At 51.2% G+C, this 18,816-nt stretch overlaps 2 protein-coding genes across 29 annotated transcripts in view; one reads left to right on the top strand and one right to left on the bottom strand.

The window, feature by feature from the left end:
- Window positions 1-11,148, top strand: part of Eps8l1 (EPS8 signaling adaptor L1) — a 24,646-nt gene extending 13,498 nt beyond the window's left edge. For 8 of the 23 annotated variants that reach the window (XR_015629243.1, XR_015629254.1, XR_015629217.1 and 5 more), the window contains 13 exons: window positions 181-263; window positions 595-859; window positions 1,166-1,292; window positions 1,485-1,573; window positions 1,677-1,751; window positions 1,854-2,002; window positions 3,419-3,560; window positions 3,673-3,701; window positions 6,426-6,555; window positions 6,651-6,782; window positions 7,041-7,149; window positions 7,716-7,848; window positions 7,945-10,629. Coding sequence is in view for 14 of the 23 variants with exons in the window: in NM_001437594.1 (NP_001424523.1) it covers window positions 181-263; window positions 595-859; window positions 1,166-1,292; window positions 1,485-1,573; window positions 1,677-1,751; window positions 1,854-2,002; window positions 3,419-3,560; window positions 3,673-3,701; window positions 6,426-6,555; window positions 6,651-6,782; window positions 7,041-7,149; window positions 7,289-7,463; window positions 7,716-7,848; window positions 7,945-8,031 (1,725 nt within the window). In the remaining 9 variants the exon portion in view is untranslated. Of the gene's footprint in view, window positions 1-180; window positions 264-594; window positions 860-1,165; window positions 1,293-1,484; window positions 1,574-1,676; window positions 1,752-1,853; window positions 2,003-3,418; window positions 3,561-3,672; window positions 3,702-3,828; window positions 4,629-6,425; window positions 6,556-6,650; window positions 6,783-7,040; window positions 7,150-7,288; window positions 7,464-7,715; window positions 7,849-7,944 lie in introns of those variants that run through there. The other 15 variants (XM_087568223.1, XM_087568200.1, XM_087568208.1 and 12 more) reach the window with 4 other exon arrangements.
- Window positions 10,607-18,816, bottom strand: part of Ppp1r12c (protein phosphatase 1, regulatory subunit 12C) — a 22,961-nt gene continuing 14,751 nt past the window's right edge. For 3 of the 6 annotated variants that reach the window (XM_087581337.1, XM_087581343.1, XM_087581346.1), the window contains 18 exons: window positions 15,723-15,867; window positions 15,567-15,641; window positions 14,583-14,656; window positions 14,380-14,507; window positions 14,185-14,258; window positions 13,785-13,937; window positions 13,622-13,689; window positions 13,032-13,166; window positions 12,731-12,821; window positions 12,562-12,645; window positions 12,429-12,489; window positions 12,198-12,280; window positions 12,068-12,108; window positions 11,886-11,988; window positions 11,681-11,785; window positions 11,469-11,519; window positions 11,324-11,374; window positions 10,607-11,248 (listed from right to left, as the gene is read on the bottom strand). In XM_087581337.1, the coding sequence (XP_087437463.1) occupies window positions 11,162-11,248; window positions 11,324-11,374; window positions 11,469-11,519; window positions 11,681-11,785; window positions 11,886-11,988; window positions 12,068-12,108; window positions 12,198-12,280; window positions 12,429-12,489; window positions 12,562-12,645; window positions 12,731-12,821; window positions 13,032-13,166; window positions 13,622-13,689; window positions 13,785-13,937; window positions 14,185-14,258; window positions 14,380-14,507; window positions 14,583-14,656; window positions 15,567-15,641; window positions 15,723-15,867 (1,609 nt within the window). In that variant the 3' untranslated portion in view covers window positions 10,607-11,161. Of the gene's footprint in view, window positions 11,249-11,323; window positions 11,375-11,468; window positions 11,520-11,680; window positions 11,786-11,885; window positions 11,989-12,067; window positions 12,109-12,197; window positions 12,284-12,428; window positions 12,490-12,561; window positions 12,646-12,730; window positions 12,822-13,031; window positions 13,167-13,621; window positions 13,690-13,784; window positions 13,938-14,184; window positions 14,259-14,379; window positions 14,508-14,582; window positions 14,657-15,566; window positions 15,642-15,722; window positions 15,868-18,816 lie in introns of all 6 variants that reach the window. The other 3 variants (XM_087581339.1, NM_001191946.2, XM_087581345.1) reach the window with 1 other exon arrangement.

Below are 18,816 nucleotides of genomic sequence, written 5' to 3'. Positions count from 1 at the left end.
GAGACTCTCTAAGGCTTTGAGAAAAATGTGGGAAGGATGTTCTGGAAGCAGGCAGAACCAAGATGAGGGTCCATGGGGTCCGCCCAAGACAGTCGGAGGCAAAGTGCTGAGAACAAGAAAGATGCCTGGGTAGATAATGGGTGCGGCGTAAGAGGAGAGATCTTAAAGTATGATTGGCAGGCGGAGCTGATCCGTGAGGACATCCAAGGGGCTCTGCAGAACTACCGCTCCGGACGTGGGGAACGCAGGGCGGCAGCACTCAGGTGAGGAGAAGAGGGAAACAGATGAAGAGCGCTCTGGAAAAAAAAAAAATTCGACCATCTATGTACCTTGGTATCCTCAGCTAAGAAATGAGCTTGATACGAACAGTCTAGAGTGTTGAATCTAGAGGTCACAAGTTAGCTTTGGCCAGGTCTTAACCAGAGAAGATGACCGCCCCGCCCCAGTCCTCTACTTTAGCTTGTCTGGTCTTTGATTTCTCAATTTCCGTATCCAGTTTCTCATTATGAAATGCCCAGGTTTCGTTTGACCCCTGTCTCTCTTCCTGGTCCCATCGGTTGCCCCAGCCTCGGTTTCCCCCTTCTCATTATTCAGGGCTACGCAGGAGGAGCTGCGACGCGGTGCCTCTCCAGCAGCGGAGACCCCGCCCTTACAGCGTCGCCCTTCTGTCCGCGCGGTGATCAACACGGTGGAACCATCCGCGGTGCGCGGGCGACCCCAAGTGGAGCCAATTCCAGAGACTGAGGAAGCGAGGAAACCCGACCCAGCGCGCACGACGACTAGGAGCTCTGATCCTACCTCCCCAGACCTGGGCCCAAGGGGTCCTGAGCTGGCCGGTCTGCAGGCGGAGCGGGATGTGGTGAGCACTAGTGAGAGGCACCAGTTTGGGGAAAAGGATTCCCCTGACAATCAAGTCAGACTTGGAGTGGGGAGGGAAATTCAGGAATGTGGCACGTCTAGGTGCGACTAGCTGACAAGATGCTAGGTTGGGGTTGGGACTTAATTCAATCAGTATGGTTCAAGATTTTTATATAGACCACCCACTGCTCCAGTATGGGCGTGGCTTGACATAGGGGGTGTGTCCAGGAGTTCAAATCGGACCACTGGACCTAGACCAGAGTCTGAGCCTCAGGAGCATCACTCTTATCCCTCATGCTTATGACAGGATATCCTGAACCATGTGTTTGACGACGTGGAGAGTTTTGTATCCAGACTGCAAAAGTCAGCAGAGGCTACCCGGGTTTTGGAGCACCGTGAGCGCGGCCGCAGGACACGACGCCGAGCTGCTGGAGGTAAGGGGGCCTCCACATTTAATGAGAACACACCTTCCTGAATGACGCCCAAATATGCTCTCTCCCTGAGGTCTCCCACCAGAAGCCAGGTCTGACTTCCTAAGACCATCTGTTTGGGTGTTTACACCTTTGCAACTATTACCTAATGCTCTCCTGGTGTTCCCACCACCTCACCTGCTCCCTTACCCACAGAGGGCCTGCTGACCCTAAGGGCCAAGCCACCCACAGAGGCTGAATACACTGATGTGCTTCAGAAAATCAAATACGCCTTCAGTCTGCTGGTGAGGATGCATTCATTGCTGGACTTCGATGGAGTGAGGGTACTGTGACTCTGACCCATCCATCATTCGTGCACTAATATTAAATGACCTTCTTTCACTCCAGGCCCGGTTGCGGGGCAACATCGCCAACCCCTCCTCTCCAGAGCTGTTACACTTTCTGTTCGGACCTCTGCAGATGGTGAGACTCACTCTCAGCCCTCTGGGCTCCCCTGCTTTAGAATGATTGAGATTCGACTTCAAGAAGATCTTGTTGGCATGCTCATTTCTATTGACCTGGTAGATTGTGAACACTTCAGGCGGCCCTGAGTTCCCGAGGAGTGTGCGACGACCACATTTGACCTTGGAGGCTGTGGCGCTGCTCCGCGACAATGTCACTCCTCGTGAAAATGAACTATGGACCTCACTGGGGGACTCCTGGACCCGCCCAGGGTGAGAGGGGAAACTAGAGTGTAGAGGTTTGACTTGGCTGCAGGACACTGCTAAATTTGAGGAGGGGACGGGACTTAAGATAAATGCCAGGATCCAATTGGAGAAAAGGCCCGAAATTAGCGTGAAGGAAAGGTTTAACATCTAATCAGATAGTCGGTTTGAAGCAAAAGAGGGGTGGGGGGAGATCTTAGAGAATTTAGAGACAGACTACAAGACGAGGAGGGTTGCCTAGGTGAGTGAGATTCAGCTAAAAGGAAAATGTGGGACGTGTAGGAGGTGTGGCCTATAGGTTTGAAGACAGGGAGTCTGCTTGGAAGCTTCAGGGAGGAGGCGGAGCCGGAGACTGGGAATGGGTCAAAGGGTAAGATGGATTGATGTAGGTGTTGAGAAAGTAGCTAGAAGCTTGGGCGGTGGTGCACAGCTGTAATCCTAGCTCTTGGTGGGTAACAGGAAGATCAGAAGTTGAAGATTACCCTCCACTATAAAGCAAGCTAAAGAAAGACCCCATCCCAAAAATGGGGGCTTTGGAGGTGTGAGTTTCCATAGGAATTTACATAATTGTGGACAAAGATATTTGCCTCTACAAAATCGTCCTCTGACTTCCACACGCACTCACGCACACACACATACATACACATTCTCAATAAGTAAATAGATAAATATTTTATGTACTTAAACACTTCGGAAATAGGAGAATCTCTGCATGTCAAGGCCAGACAAGTCTGAAAAGCTAGTTCCAGGCTATGAGAACTGCCAAGACTTTCAACACTCCAAAACACAGGAAAAGCTTTGGCACCAGAGGCCGGGGGAAGCATGACAGTGGAATCGGTTTATTTAGAAATATAATTAATGGGTGCTTCAAGGCACATACTGCTCTTCCAGGGTACCTGGGTTTGATTCCCAGCACCCACGTGGTGGCTCACAACTGTCTATAACTCCAGTTCCAGGGAATCTGATGTCCACTTCTGTCCCCCATGAGTACCAGGTACACACATGGTGCACACAGTTACATACATGCAAGCAAATCAGCGTACATATAAAATATTTATTTATTTATTTATTTATTTATTTATTTATTTATTTATTTATTTATTTATTTTTATTTCCGAGACAAGGTTTTTCTGCGTAGCCCTAGCTGTCCTGGAACTCACTCTGTAGATCTGTTGGCCTTGCCCTCAAGAAATTCTGCCTCTGCCTCCCATGTGCTGAGATCAAAGGCATGCGCCACCACCTCCAGGCTTAATTTTTTTTAAAAAGAAAGAAATATAATGTACTGAGTGTGGCTTAGAGGGTAGAAGCAGACAAAGAGAGATGGAGTTAAGAATTGTGAAGATAGAACCTGGTTTTCAGGAAGAGAGAAATGTGAAATAATGTCCCCTGGGTTGGTTCGGCCTAACATTGGGTCCCTGACGACAGGGTGGAGCTGCCCCCTGAAGAAGGGTCTCCATACAGTCCGGAATTCTACAGCGGTTGGGAACCTCCGGCCACTGACCCGCAGGGCCGCCCCTGGGAGGACCCAGTGGAAAAACAGCTACAGCACGAGAAGCGGCGCAGGCAGGTAAGGCAGAACTGCCAGGGAAGCACTAAGATCCCCCTATCTGCACCACAGGGGTGAGTCAGGAAGCCTGAGGTATAGCCTGCCTGACCCCAAGCTCTCTTACTTCCCGCAGCAAAGCGCCCCCCAAGTCGCGGTCAATGGGTGAGTGTCCGCTGCAAAGCGGCCAGGGGCGGGGTTGGGAGGACTGAGTCCCGGGGTCACCCGGCGCTGACTCCGACTCTTCCTCTTTTTTCTTGTCTTTTCCCTCTGCCTTCCCGGCTCTTTGCAGGTGGGTGAGGTGGTGAGGAAGCGGGGCTGGGGCTAGGGTGGGGGTAGGAAAAAGCAGGGAGGGGGGAGGAGCCCAGATTCATGGGTCCAAGGGAAGAGGGAGGGAATGGAGGCTTAAATTCGTGAAGCTATGAGTGATAGGCACTAAGAGTTGGTATGTCTAAGGGCTTGGATCCCAGTGTCCTCAAAAAACTGAAAAAGTGCAGTTTGGTGTTCTAGAACCAGGGAAAGCATTATGTTTGGATCCGGAGAGCACAGAATACTGGATGTTAGGGCGAAGATGAGGACTTAAAAGCAGGGTTGGTACTTGGAGAAGCTGGGGACAAATGTGAGAAAACATTAGAAAGTGTTGGCATCCCTAGGCTACTAACTGGGGTGAGACTTCTGGCTTCCTAATGCTCTAAGAAATAGCACCTACTGGGGGCAGACTGGACTGCTGACAGAGCTAAAAAGATCTAGGGACTTGAAGGTCAAAACCTGGACTCCTGCCTACTTTGCTGGGAAAGAAAGAGCTAGGAACCTAAATGTATGGTTCTAACACATCGTGGAAGCTGAGGGTTTGTAGACTCAGGAGAGGAAGATGATGGAGAGGGTCACAACTCTAGGATCCTTGGGCAAATAGAGGCCAAAAGTGGAGGGAGTGGGTGTGCATTGAGAACAAAATGCTAGAGCTGGAGAAGATGAATGGGGGTCTAAGTGAGGGCCCCAGCAGAGGGTCTCAGCAGGGACTGCATACTGGGAGCTGTCAGCCCCACACACGGGGTGCCAAGACCCTGAAGAGCCCCCCTCTCCCTTCCACAGGTAGGCCTGATCCGGGATGAGGTCTTTCTTGTTGGGGGGGGGGCCAGAGCTAACCGTCCCCAAAGCTATCTGGTGTTGCAGGACCCTTTGTTCTGTCTGCCTGCTTCTGAACCTCAGACTCTGCACCTCCAGCTTTTTACTTACCTTCTCTGGCTGTAATTTCTTTGCTTGGAAATGTGAGAAGTTTCCAGTGCTGTGAGGAGCTTACAGAGAGCTCAAGGCTGTGGCTTAACTTGAGTTTAAACCTAGCTGCATAGAGAATATTCAGAGTGACCCTGACAAGGACTTCCAGGGCCCAACAAAGTTACACCTTCCTTTTACTACTACACCGTACCTCAGTTCCTTCCCTATAAAAAGTGAAATAATGGCCATATTCTGCTACTGAAATCCTGTCATCCCTGCTACTCAAAAGCATGAAGCAGGAGGATCGAAAGTTCTGGGCCTACCTGGACTACAGAGTGAGCTCAAACGCCAGCCTGTGCAAAGTAGCAAAGCCTTGCCTCGGAAAAAAAAAAAAAAAAAGAAAGAGCCTGGAAGGGGCTAGAGAAATGGCTTAGTAGTTAAGAGCCCTAGCTGCTCTTCCAGAGGACCAGGGTTTGACTTCCAGCAGCCATACATGCAGCTCACAACCATCTGTAACTCCAGTCTCAGGGGATCCAACACTCTCTTAGGTCTCTGTAGGTACCAGGCACACAGGTTATGCACAGACCTATATGCAGACAAATACATCTATATACACAAAATAAAACAGAGGGCTGGCATGTAGCTCATGGCATTTGCCTATAATCTACCAGTAAAGGGTTGGAGGCTCAGGAGTAGAGTGACTGCCAGAGAAGCTAGTAGTGAGGGGTTGGGAGTGTGGCTTAGTGGTAGAATTCTTGCCTAGAATCCACCAGTAAAGTGCTATGGCCATGGCTTACCTGTCTGGGCTGTGGCTCAGAAGTAGAATACTTGCCTAGAACCTACTAGTAAGGAGCTGGTGCAATATCTGCCTGACATACACAGGATACTGGGTTCAATGCCCTGTACCACACATAGGGTGGAAGGGAGATAATAGTGAAATCTCTGGAGGAGGAAGGAAGTAAAGTGGGTCTGCATTTATGGGTCTACAGGCTAGCTCCGGGAGAATCAGATGGAGATGAACATGATTGGCATGCAGTGCAGTATAAGCATATGCATTGGCGATTGTTTGTACCTTGCTCGTTATCCTAGTGGATGATCAGTATAGATCTGTTGTTTCTAACTATCTGCTCTGAGTTTCATTATTCTCATAAAATGCAAGTGAGGAGCTGGAGAGATGGCACAGAGGTTAAGAACACCCTCTACCCTTACAGAGAGGACCTGGGTTCAGCTCCTGGCACCACATGGTGGCCCACAACCGGCTGTAACTCCAGCACTAGGAAGCCAGCTCTGTGAGGACCACACGTAGATGGTGCACACACATAAGTGCAGGCAAAATACACACAAATAACATTAAGAACAAAAAAAATGCAAGTGAGGACCGGGAGTGTAGCTCAGAAGCACTTCCTTAGCATGCACAAGGTCCTGGGTTCAATCCCCACCACCCCATAAAGAATTAAACAGTAATTTTATCATGTTTACTGCATGATGCCAGGCAAGGAAATGAGCCAACTATATTCAAGCTGTGACTCCAATGTCAAGTCTGTATTAACGTATTAACCTGGGACCCTGCTCTGGCCTCTGCTTGGCTCTAACCCCAACTCATACTAGCAATTTATAATCCAGACCATCGAGGCTAGCTACCTCCTTATCTCCTACCCGTTTCACTCTCCCTAGTCATCAAGATCCAGAACTGGAAACTGAGTCCCAGCTAGAAGAGAAAGCCAGAAAATGGGTTCTGTGTAATTATGACTTCCAGGCCCGAAATGGCAGCGAGCTATCTGTCAAGCACCGAGATGTGTTGGAGGTTAGTGGTGTGGGGGCCTGAGACCCTGGAATTGGCCGGTTCTGCATAGACTACACATAGAACCAGCAAGAATTTTCTGCTTATTTCCCATCTAGGTCCTGGATGACAGGCGCAAATGGTGGAAGGTTCGGGACCATCAAGGACAAGAGGGCTATGTACCCTATAATATCCTGACACCCCACCCTGGACCTCAGGTGCACTGCAGCCAAAGCTCCGCAATAAACCTAGTAAGTCAGCATATTCTTGCTTCTTCAGGGAAAAGTGGGGGCTAGATTCTAGGTCCTGGGGATGGGGACGGAGAAAATCAGGTGTGAAGGGTACTTCTTGGAGAGTGGGGTGTTCAGTTTATTGAGATAGGGGCTGGGAGCCTTATCTCTCTCTCTCTCTCTCTCTCTCTCTCTCTCTCTCTCTCTCTCTCTCTCTCTCTCTCTCTCTCTCTCTCTCTCTCTCTACCCCCCCCCCCCGCCCTCTTCATTCCCTTCCAGGAGACTAGCCCACCTCCTCCCCCACCTGCTGCAGCTCCAGCCCCCACTCAGGTGCGGCCCCAGTGGGACAGTTGCGACAGTCTAAACAGTTTGGATCCCAGCGACAAGGGTAAGTAGTGGAGAGTCTCTGGGAAGTGATCCTTATCTTCACTTTTCCGACTCCACTCTGGGCAGGCTAGAGACTCCCGAATCCCTGGCTCCAGCACCCTGAGTGCGCACTCCCTCCCTTCACGATTTCCCTCCTGCAGAGAAATTTTCCCAGATGCTTTGTGTCAATGAGGAGCTGCAGGCGCGCCTGGCGCAGGGCCGTTCGGGTCCCAGCCGGGTAACCCCGGGGCTTCGAGCCCCGGAGCCCCAGCTCAGCCCACGCTCTGAGGCCTCGGTGGTCCGTGCCTGGCTGCAGACCAAGGGCTTTAGCTCCGGGTGAGTGGGGTCCTCGCTGCTACTCTGCAGAAACAGGTAACAGACCTGAAGTCGAGGTTTTAATTGGTCTAGGGGGTGGGGGCAATTTGCAAGGCCCAATGACAGGCTTCGATAGGAGACCAAAAGGAAGAGCATTCCTTTTCTGAAATCCTACATCTCCCGAGCCTAAGCCCCTTCCTAGCTTGAGAGCTCTGATTGGACAAGCAGCTAGATAGGTGTGATATGATTGGTGGGTTGTGATGGCCTTCTTAGGACTGTGGATGCGCTTGGAGTGCTGACTGGCGCACAGCTGTTCTCGCTTCAAAAGGAAGAGTTGCGGTCGGTGTGCCCGGAAGAAGGGGCGCGAGTATATAGCCAAGTCACTGTGCAGCGGGCGCTACTGGAGGTGAGAGAATTGCCCAGCCCCGGAAGAGGCACGCGGAGGACGGGGTGTAGCCCAGGATTCACATACTCAGGGCTTGATTTCCATCCTACCCTTTAGGACAGAGAAAAAGTATCAGAGCTGGAGGCCGTAATGGAGAAACAAAAGAAAAAAGTGGAAGGCGAGACCAAAACAGAAGTCATTTGATCCTGGTTCATTCATAAAAAGTGATGAGATGGTGGGGTTCCCAGCGCCCCGAAAGACAACAGTCACCAGACTCCTCCCCCAACGTCAGTAGCAGTAGATGCCGTAAAGGACCGCCCACCCTGGGTTCCCCGCGGTCCTGGCGGGCGGACTGCATTGACAGTGCTGACCGGAACCTTTCCAGAGGGACTGATGGGAATGGGGAAGGGAACAGAGCATGGACACTACTAGAAAGGCACGCCCAAGAGGCGCGATGATGGCCCTGTGCGTTGTGATGCGCTATAAACAGCCTCCTTTTAGGCTATGTCCACCTGCTGTCCCCCCCCACACACACCCCCTCTCTTGCCGGCCACCAAGATGCCAGGAATCTAGAAGACATCCATATTTTCTCTCCACAAACCTGGAGATTCCAACCCAGGCTTCCTCTTAAGCACCAATCTATCCTTGCTCTAACACTATCTACAATCTCTCTCTGGTTCAAAATCCTTTCCTGTCAACTAGCGTGAGGCCTGGGATTTTCCTTTCAAAGGCAGAGGGTGTCTCCTTCCACCCCCCATTTTGGGTCAACCCCTCCAATCACAGGCATTTCCGCACTTACTGCTTCTGCTGGTTGGAGCAGCTTCCATCAATGTGGCTCAACTCACCTACATTCCATGGATGCCTGTGCCAGCCACTAAGGATTCAGCTATGAAGATCGGGATGCTATAGGCTCTTGGGTCTTCCAGTCCCCAGAACTTTCTCCCTGCCAAGTCCTGCAACTTGTCTGGTTTATTTAGGTGGCTAGTAAGAGCTGGTTTTCTCATTGAGACTAGATACCCCTAAGGTTTTTTTTTTTCCTGCTGTGGCACTTCCCTTTGCATCCCTAAAACACTTCAAGAGTCACACCAGTGCAGTTGGCCTCTGCTCTCCAGGCAGTTCAGCTCTTACCTGAGCCACCAGTGGCACACCTCAAATCCAAGCTAGAAAAGCCAGCCTTTGGGCTGACAGCTTCACTATACCCACTTTGCTCCAGAACACTATCCACAATAGATCTCTTTCCCACTTCCTGTCTACCTCTCAAGCATGTCTCTTGGCTTCTCCCGACAGATGGGATAAAACCTAACCCCAGCATGAAAGTTGATATACATGACCACTCCAGGTTCAGGGCCCTCTTCCTCCCTTTTCAGGACCCCAAGCATTGGTTCGTGCTGTTGGCTCTGCTAGGAATGTCCTGGCCTTTTGGAGTCTAATCACTGCCTGTCGTTCCTTATGTCAGGGTTGGGTGGTTAGTTGGTTGATTGGTTTTGTTGGAGATAGTCTGGATATAGCCTCAAAGTCTCAATTCTGTTTCAGTTTCCTGCATGCTGAGATTCCTGGCAGATGCCCTCCTGCCTTCTTTTCTAAGAAACTTAAAAACACAAGCAGTTTGCCCAAACTGTTTTTGACTCTGCAGTGAGCTCCCAGGCTCCAGGCTGCAGGCTGCCGTGCAGGCAGGGACCAGCTGGCTTGCTGGAACACCAGATGCCTCTAGCTCTCTATGGTCTGGAATCTGATCATTTCTATCTGCTTATCCTGACTTCATCCTTTGTTGATCACCCTGTCCGTCACTCCTCCAATCTGTATCGATGTTCAGACATAGGGACCTGTTACAACTCAAGTCAGATGGCAGTCTGCTGGCCAGACCTCCCACCTCAGAGCTCAAGTCCTTAGTAGAGCCACATCCCTGCACAAAGCCAGCAGCACTTCAACACTTCCTCTGCTATTCAGCCCCAAGTTTCTTCCTGCACCTTAGCATGCCAGGCCTACTCTACCCTATGACCTTTGCATCTCATCACTGAAAATGGGCTTCCTTCAGACATATGGCTCACTCTGCTACCTTCTAGTTCCACGTGTCATGTCTTGGGTCTACTTTGACTACCATAAACACCATACATACACACCAGATACATACCCAACATACACCATAAACATCAGCCATGCCACGCACCACACAAAATGCACACCACACACACACCGTCCACCCCTGACAACACCCATCCACCCACATCCACTTCCCTTCTCTTTCTCCACAGCACTACAGCTGAAATCCATACACTAGTTACCTCTCTCCTGCAGAACCTGGCTCCTGGCCTAAGCTACTCACTCTTGGGACTCCAGTAGGTAGGACAGAGCCCAGCTGGTAGTGTAGGCAGTTGCTCCTGACTATAAGAATGAAGGTACAATGAATCACAAGACTGCCTCCTACTATTCCAGCCAATGTGGCCGTGGAGGACTGAGGGAACTCACCATCACTTATTCATTTCCCAGAGAAGTTACACTTGTGGAGTTTTCTGTGATCCATCCCACATTTTCAATGTCAGCCATTAACTCCACTCCTTTCAGGGGAACTGAGGGCAAATCTGGGCACTCCAGCCCCTTATCACAGCACCATGGGCTTCCTTCTGACCCTTCCCACCTCATCTGGGATCCTTTGCTCCAGCTGCTCACTTAGCAAGGTGCCCTCCCTACTCCTGTGAGCACGCTCCAACCTTGCCTCCAACTGTACCTACCCCATCCAAATGGGCTTGGTCAGCCTGAGTCAACAAGCAGAACAAGTCACTGAGTGGCAATGTCACGACTTTATTTATGGTGCCTGTGCTTTGTCTCAAAAATACCTTCTCCTCCTCCCCAGACAATAGGTGGGGAGGAGGCAGCAAAAATAGAACATCCCTCCCTATTGCACATGGACCCTATATACAGGCCCACCTGGCAGAGGCCAGTGGGACTCTTGGCACATTCCTGGTCCCTGCTGGGGAGGGGGGGAGGAGTGCTGGGTAGCATCACACGTGAGGTGGGACCCTGGGGCAACCACTCTGCTTCTGGATACTTATCTTTGCATTTCTTGGTCCTTGTTTCCTTCTTGGTCCCATCTCTGATGCTCAGAGCAACATCTCAGCAACATCTCCCTACCTGGCTCAGCCTCCCACCTCTATCCTGACCTCAGAGAACCCCTTGGTTCCTGGGGACTCTGTGCTTTCCTCCCGGTTCTGAGGTCCCGAGAGGTTATGGCTTCTCAGCAACTTCCCCCAGAGCCTTGTCACTCATGTTCACGCGGGGGAAAGGGTGCGTGTGTCAGAAGCAGCAGTATAAATATGGTGCGGGAACTCCTTCAGAGTCACTTGGATAGCTTGCTAATGACTCGGATCAATGCTGCATTCTCATCCTTGAGCCGTTGGTTGTCAGCCCGGAGATCAGACAGGGCCTAGGATACAGGGTGGAGTCAGCTGGGCTGTGCAGGTTGGGCTCTGACTACTGCCCCATCACAAGCCCCAGTTACCTTCAGCTCCTCCTCCAGCTCTGCTGCCTTTCGCTCAAGAGCTCTGCGCTCCTACAAGGCATGGGGCAGGTTCAGAGCAGGGTAAAGACAAGGGGCAGGATTAGTCTAGGACACAGTGGGCCCACCCCCCAGCAACCCAACTCACAAATCTCTCCAGTTCAAGGAGGGCAGGCCTCTCAGCAAAGCGTTCCTGCCGCTGGTGAGGGCAGAGAAGACCTAGAGTCAGGAGCTACATCCTTACTCCACTAGTCCAGCCAGAGCCCTGTCCCCAGCAGAAGGAACCCTCCAACCTCCCAGCCAGGGCCAGGCCCCTCTCCACTGGGGCTCTGCCTCTCATTATCCCCAACATACTTATACCTGTGTGGCCCGCTCCAGCTCCACCTTGAGCTGTGCCAGACGCAGGGTGGTCTCTGTCAAGGCTTCACGAAGTCGTTCATTCTCCCTGCGGAGCTCCGTGTACAGCTGGGAAAACAGAGGATACAGGCAGACTCAGAAGGGGCCAGATGTAGCCATGAGCTAAAACCAGAACAGGGTAGGGCGGAGCATGGGGGGGATGCTGCACCTTCCGGAAGCCTCCATCAGGCTCTTCGTGTTGCTGCTTGGATTCTAGAATGAGGTCTCTCTGTGAGCGCTGCCTGCGGACCGTGGATCCACCATCCACAGTGCTGGACGGAAGGGGCAGGCCTTAGGAACCCAGCTTTACCCCAGAAATGTGCCCCAGCCTCCACACATGACTCAGTCTACCTGCACTCTGGGCTCCGTTCCGCAGGCACCGCCTCTTCCCCCTGAAGAAGACCCCCAAGTGTTTAGTCTCTACCCAATGTCTGGGCCTGCCCTCCCTCCAGCCCACCAACCCTCCACATAGCACTCTCACCTCTGCCGGCCCCCTCCGCTCATGGCCAGCTTTTCGATGTTCCCTGGCCGCCTGTGGTCCCTGGCCCTGCCCTTCGGGCGCCTCTGCTGGGGAATTGGCAGGAATCAGCCCAGACACTACTATAGGAGCCCTTGTCTACTATGCAGGGAACCTGATTCCATCCCCAAGTTAAAAGACTTTCTGTGACAGGATGGCTCCCTAGGGAAAGACTTCCCAGAAAGCAGACCTCACCTCTCTGGGCAGGGCCCTCAGCGTTCTCCACTCCAGGGACCCGAGGTCTCCGAGAAGGGTCCTGCCAGGAAGACACACAGTCAGAAACAGGGAAATGGGTTCCACACAACCCACTTCACGTGACCCTGCTCACCAGGCTGGGCAGGGCAGGCTGCTCTGGCTCTGGGACCTTTCCGGCCACCTTTTCTGCCTCCTTCAAGTCTGTCAAAGTTACACCCTAGCAGAGAGAACAATCAGGGAAGACTCTGACCCAGCCCTCCTCCCTCAGACCCAAGAGCACAGGCCCCAGCCCAAGCCCACACCTGTGTGGACCTCCGAGACTGTCGCATAAGGCGGGAGCGAGCCTTCCGCTGAGACTCAGACTCCTCATCACGCACAGGCATCTGGTAGGACCTGAGTGGAGAACCCTGAACTGAGACGACAGTGTCCTGTTCCTTGGAAACTGTCACACCCGTGAACGACACTATAGAAGGGTGCACATCCTAGCAAAGTACATTTCAACTCCCACAGACCTTACACCAACCGTACTCCAGGAGTACTAGCCAGACTCCTAAAGACCCCCAAACACTGCTGCCTCAGTGCTGCCTGCCCCTACCGCTTTACCTCCGACGATCCCGATCCCTGGAGTCAGCCAGCGGTGCTGCAGAGGCTGTGAGGACATTTGGCTTCACTGGGGATCCAGGCTCCGTCCTGGAGGGTGGAGCGGAGTGATCCGAAGGCGGTGCTGCAGCCTCAGACCTGCATGGATGCAGTTATCAGCAAACAATCCTCCAGCCTGCACTCTGTGCCAGGCATGAGAGGCCAGAGAATGAAACAGTTGTCACAACTGAAAGGGTCACTTCTGGGCAAAACAGACAGAAAACAAACAGCAGCCAAAAAGGCAAGTCTGGAACATGAGGAGAAAAGGTGCTTGAAGAAAATAAAGAGAATAAGCCAGGGATATGTACTCTGTCAATGTTAGCAAGGCAGTCCTGGTGGGTCCCAGGGAAAAGGTGACAACAAAGGTGTATGGTAAGGAGGGAGAGCCCAGTCAGACCTTATAGATTCACCAGGAGGAGCAAAGGCCCTGAGGCAGTCAGACCACAGTGGCCTGGAAGTTTTACAGTGAGTATTTACCTGACGCCCCCTTAAGGACTTTGCCAGGATAAGCACCAGACCACCGATCCCACCCCACCCCCAGCCCTGGTACTCACAGGGTGAAGGGCTCTGGCACTTTCTGGGCAGGGGTAGGGGTTATTCTGGCAAGACGGGGCTCCCTGGCCTGTGGAGGCAAGAGAAAAACAAAGGAGGAACTCTGTCCCGAGGCAGAAGCTTGGACACCTCTCTCCCACACCCAACACACTTCATAACACCTACCTGAGTGGAGGCCTTTTCAATGACTGAGGAGGAGGCTGAGCGCTGCAGACCGAGAACTCCCTCTGTACCCTTCCTTTCTGAAGGACCCAAAGCACCAGAGCTCCCTGTCTTTTGGAGACCAAAGCGCCTGGAGAAGGGAGCCTCTTCTGGCGGCTGGAAGAAGAGGGAAAGTCTCCATCACTGAGCAAAGCAATGATCCCTCTTCCCAGAAGCTGTGAGTACAACTCCAGAAGAACCACAGTAAACCACAGCCAGGGTGGGTGCCACCAATAAATAGTTCTTTGTCCACAAGGACCTAGGAAGCAAGTCAAAAGGCTATCTTCCTAACCGGAGATGGGAGTATTTATAGTGTCCCGCCATTACCCCAAACCTCACATCAGGTCACAGTGATCAAACTCACCACAGGGCTCTTAGGGCTGGAGGACGCAGGGGAAGACACACCATTAAGGGCTCTTGGCTCCACAGCTGGATGCTCTGTGGTACAGGAACAGAAAGGGAATGTCGAAGGAGACGTCAGCTACCTCTGATATTCTGGAGTCCCATGAATCCAGGCCCAGCACTGCTTCCTCAGACCAAGGGGTCTTAGCATCCCTACCAGCTAAGGCTTCTTCTCCCTCATCCTCATCTCCAATAGGGAGCCCTCCTGCCCCACCAGGCCGGCGTTCCTTTGATAGATCCTGCAGGGAGATCTTTTCACGGCTGCTCAAACGGCACACTGAGCTCCTAGGGAAAGGACAGAGTGTCACTGTACAAGTCTGGAGGTGAGTCCAACCCACGCCAAGCCTAGTCTTTTCTTACCTTCTGTGCTTGCTGTTTGAAGGGACCTGTGACTCCTGGCCTCGGCCCTGAGAGGCTTCCTTTTGGTTCCGAAGCTATAAGGATGGAAGGGGACAACTGGGGGAGGCCAGAGGATATAATCCCTCCTGGATCTCCTGGCTTCCCCTCTCTGTGCCACCTCCCCACCTCCAGGGACATCGTAACTGGGCATACATAACTGGGCTAGCCACACTTTATGCAGAGTTCTGCAAACACGAGAACTCTGTATCCTGGCAGCATATCTGGGGCTTATGCAAGCTCTCCAGGCTTGGCCTGATCCAACTGTCGCTGGCCTCCAGTCTTATTCCCAGAGGGATTCTTCTACTTCCCAGGGGCTAGCAACTTGCTCAGACCTCCTCTCTACTCTTCAGCACATCTAGGACACTGGTCAACTGTTGGCAGGGCAGGTGGCTCTTTGTCTCCTTTATGGTTATCATAGACAAACTCTCAGCTCAATGACAGTAGCTACCTTCCCAGACTAAATGAAGTCTGTTGCCATAAACCCATGTCTTGTCACAGCAGTGCTCTACCAGAATGCCACTTGCCCATGCCCTCCTTGCATCTCAGTGTGCCACAATACTCATCTCTGGAGAATGTTCCCAATGGGTCTTCTGGTGGCTCCCACAATATCTGGGCCACCTCACTAAATACTGAAACCATCTTCCTGGGGCCCGCACCCATGATCTCTTCACCAGAGACATCAGGGGAGGATAGGTCCAACCCATGTCACAGCTCTCTCCTCACCAAGCAGACAGGAAACACAAAGCAGAGAGGAAACACAGCCTCACCTCCTCCATAGACCCAGAGGTGCCCCCTTTCATAGACTTCCACCAGAGCTGGGCCACCAGGTGGGAACAGAAGGTCCCAGGACTGAGGATGTCAAGGGACAAAGGATGTCAGCCATCCCAGTTACTGTTACCTCCTCAGAGCTGCCCAGTAAAGAGGCAAACTAGAGTCGAGACTCACGTCCTCCTGTTTCTGAGCCAGTTCCTCCAAAAGGTTCATCACATCCTCATCAGCCAGATCACAGGGACGCTGCCCCTGAGTAGGGGAAGGAGGAAAATGATGTTAATGTGAGGGCTTCTCCCCATACCTTGCCCCACCACCTGACATGGCCCTTACCGCGTGGGTCAGTGAATCCATGCCCCCACCATGCTCAGCCAGTAGACGGCAGGCATCCTCCACACCCCAGTGGGCTGCCGCATGCAAAGGTGTCCAGCCATCTCCATCCCGGAGCTCTGTGTCATAGCCAGCTTGGAGTAGCAACCTAAGGAACAGGGAGTCTGGGGTCAAGGGTCAAGCAAGGGTAATGGCTGATTTTAAATTTTGTTCTGTGGCCACAGTACTACTGATTAACACAAAAAACACTACTGGGTTTGCTGGCAACCAGACCTCCCCAAGCTTCTTTGCACAACTGAGCCCTCTCTTGGACCAGTAGCTACAATTCAAACCCACAAGAGGTTTCTTCCTCATAGTACAGTGATCCCATTCTTTGAATCCCCATGTTAAAGGACTCAGAGCAGTGGTGAGGGGTGATGAGAGAGGTATAAGACTCCCCCACTAACCCAAGCCTTAAGAGGATGTGACCTATGAAGGGCCTGTATAATTCTAGAAGCAAGCTGTCTTAGAATATTAGTTCTCAACAGTGTCAAGCACCACACAGAGACCCAGACCCAGACCCAGACCCACACACACTGGAAACATCATCAGTGGAATCCTAACTTACAGGTAGAGACAGGTAGTGTCAGTGGGTCAGGGCTGAAGAGGCTGCTCAACCTCCTTCAACACACAGGACAGCCCCACCACAGGCTGGATCTAACATATCAGAATGCTAGAGTTGAAAGAGCCTGGCTTAGTCAGTGACCTTCCAGAAAGTAACAACCAGGGAACTCTCCAAACTCAGCATGGGGCAAGGTCTCTTTCGAAAGAAGTAGACTGAGACCTGTGTCAGTGAGCAAGGCCACAAGCACCAGGAGGTGGAGATGCAAAGTACTCAGTCTTGTCTGGCTCTGAGACACTCTCCCTCGCATTTCCCAAGGTTCTCCTGTTCTCATCCCAGGGCATGCTGGGTTTCTTGCTAAATCCCACATGCTGAAGTCCACATCAGTACTAGCGGTGTTCCTCTCCTGGTCAGTATCTTAGGAGCCTGCAACGTGTCATCCAGTCACGCCCTAATCCATTAGCACTTCCTCACCTAGCAGTTTCTTTGCCAGAGGGCCCTCCCTATTACATGCTGTTTACATCTTCCCAAGGCCAAGGTTTTCTTCACATAAACTAAAGTTTTACTTATTATTATTGTGAGTGTGCACTGTGTGTGAATGTGAGCACCCATGCCACAGCATGTACGACGTTCAGAGGACAAGAGTTGGGAATTGGTCTTTTCCTTCCACCACCGGTGCCAGGACCTAATGCAAGTCACCAGGCTTTTATATGCCAAGCACTTCTTTATTTTTTTTTAAAGATTTATTTACTTATTTTATGTGTATGAATACACTATATCCATCTTCAGATACACCAGAAGAGGGCATCAGATCTCATTACAGATGGTTGTGAGCCACCATGTGGTTGCTGGGAATTGAACTCAGGACCTCTGGAAGAGCAGTCAATGCTCTTAACCACTGAGCCATCTCTCCAGCCCCAAGCACTTCTACCTACTGAGCCATCTCACTAGTCTAGAAGCCAAGGTTTTCAACTGGATACCGCTACACCCCGCAACACTTGTGGCAATGTCCAACAACTGAGTCAGGGATGTGATAATAATACCTGGTGGGCTTTCAAAGGACAGGACAGCCATCAGAATAGAATGGCCCAGTCCATCACATCTCTGTAACGACGGTGTAGCTACGGTGGCTATGCCTATGGTATATACCTGAAATGCCAGGAAGGCTAAGAGAATGGGCAGTTTGAGACCAGCCCAAAGGCCAGTACCTAACAGACATTAAGTAAATGTTTACCTCTACTTTAATGAGAGTATCAGTAAGACTTTTAATATAATTAAAAATAATAAATAACAGCAAGTTCGGTGAATAGATGAGTGTAAACACAAAGGTTATCACAAAATCACACAATTCGTCATGATGGCTCATACCCACAAGGCCATCACTAAGAGGCTGAGGCAGGACAACTATATCAAGTATCAGGCTAGTCAGGATTTTACAGCAAGACCTTGTCTCAACTAAAAAAGAACGAAGAAATTACAGGGGAGGGAGGTAAGCATGGCGGCTTTCACTGTGAATTCCAGAGGGACATGAAGGAAGAAAGATCAAAGATTCAAGACTGACGAATCGGAGGCTATCCTTGATCAACATGAGGTATTGACTGAGAAGACCAAATGAGCAAACACAAGTTGTAATCATTCAAGTTTTTTTTCCCAGGGCTGGGACTGGGACTCAGAACCACATGCTAGGCAAGTGCTTTCCACTAAGTCACACCCTCAGCCCCTCACAGAAGACTCTAGGTATGAATATGCTGATGTCCTGCGCCCACAACCCAATGGACATTCCTAAGAACCAATGCTTCCGTTCTGTGACAGGAAAACAAGGTCATCCACAAGTATCAATTCACTTTCTCCACCTAACAGCCCTCACAAACTAGGGAGACTGCTCAGCGGGTAAAGCACTTAAACATAAGACAGGCATTCTGCTCACTAGCAGCTACTTAAAATCTGAGTGGTCATGGCAGTCCATCTGTAACTCCAGCAGGCAGAGAAAGGAACAAAAAAACCCTCAGAGAGAGATGACTAGCTAAACTTGCCAAAAAGACAAGCTCAAGGTTCTGCCAGAGACACATCGTCACTAGAAAAAATACACCATCTACCTAGGGCCTCCACACACACATAAATGTACGCCCACACATAACAAGCACCTACAGACACGTGCGCACACACACCCACACACACATAAAACTATTAACACAGGGTCATGTGAAAACAAACCTAGCTTTCCTTGCAACTAGGGATGGTCAATGATGAGAATCTGGTAACAGGAACATAGGCATTAAGTGGTGCATACACTTCTGGAATATTCTCCTGAAAAGGATCACACATTTGCTTTCTTTGCCTCTGTTTCTGGATGACGTGAGATGTAGATGCTATGACAGGTGAGAAGTCACAATGGGTTGAAGTGGAAACTTGAGGGTTCTTTGGAAAGTTTGTTGGGTGGTGTTTGCTGGGGCAAATGCATGAAGGAACGTTTTGTTAAAGTGGACACAGGTGTGG

This window comes from Rattus norvegicus, chromosome 1 (assembly GCF_021556685.1).
Source record: "Rattus norvegicus strain SHRSP/BbbUtx chromosome 1, alternate assembly SHRSP_T2T, whole genome shotgun sequence".
Classification (NCBI taxonomy): Eukaryota; Metazoa; Chordata; class Mammalia; order Rodentia; family Muridae; genus Rattus; species Rattus norvegicus.
Note: the sequence above shows the minus strand (reverse complement) of the source record. Positions and strands in the feature narration are given on the sequence as shown.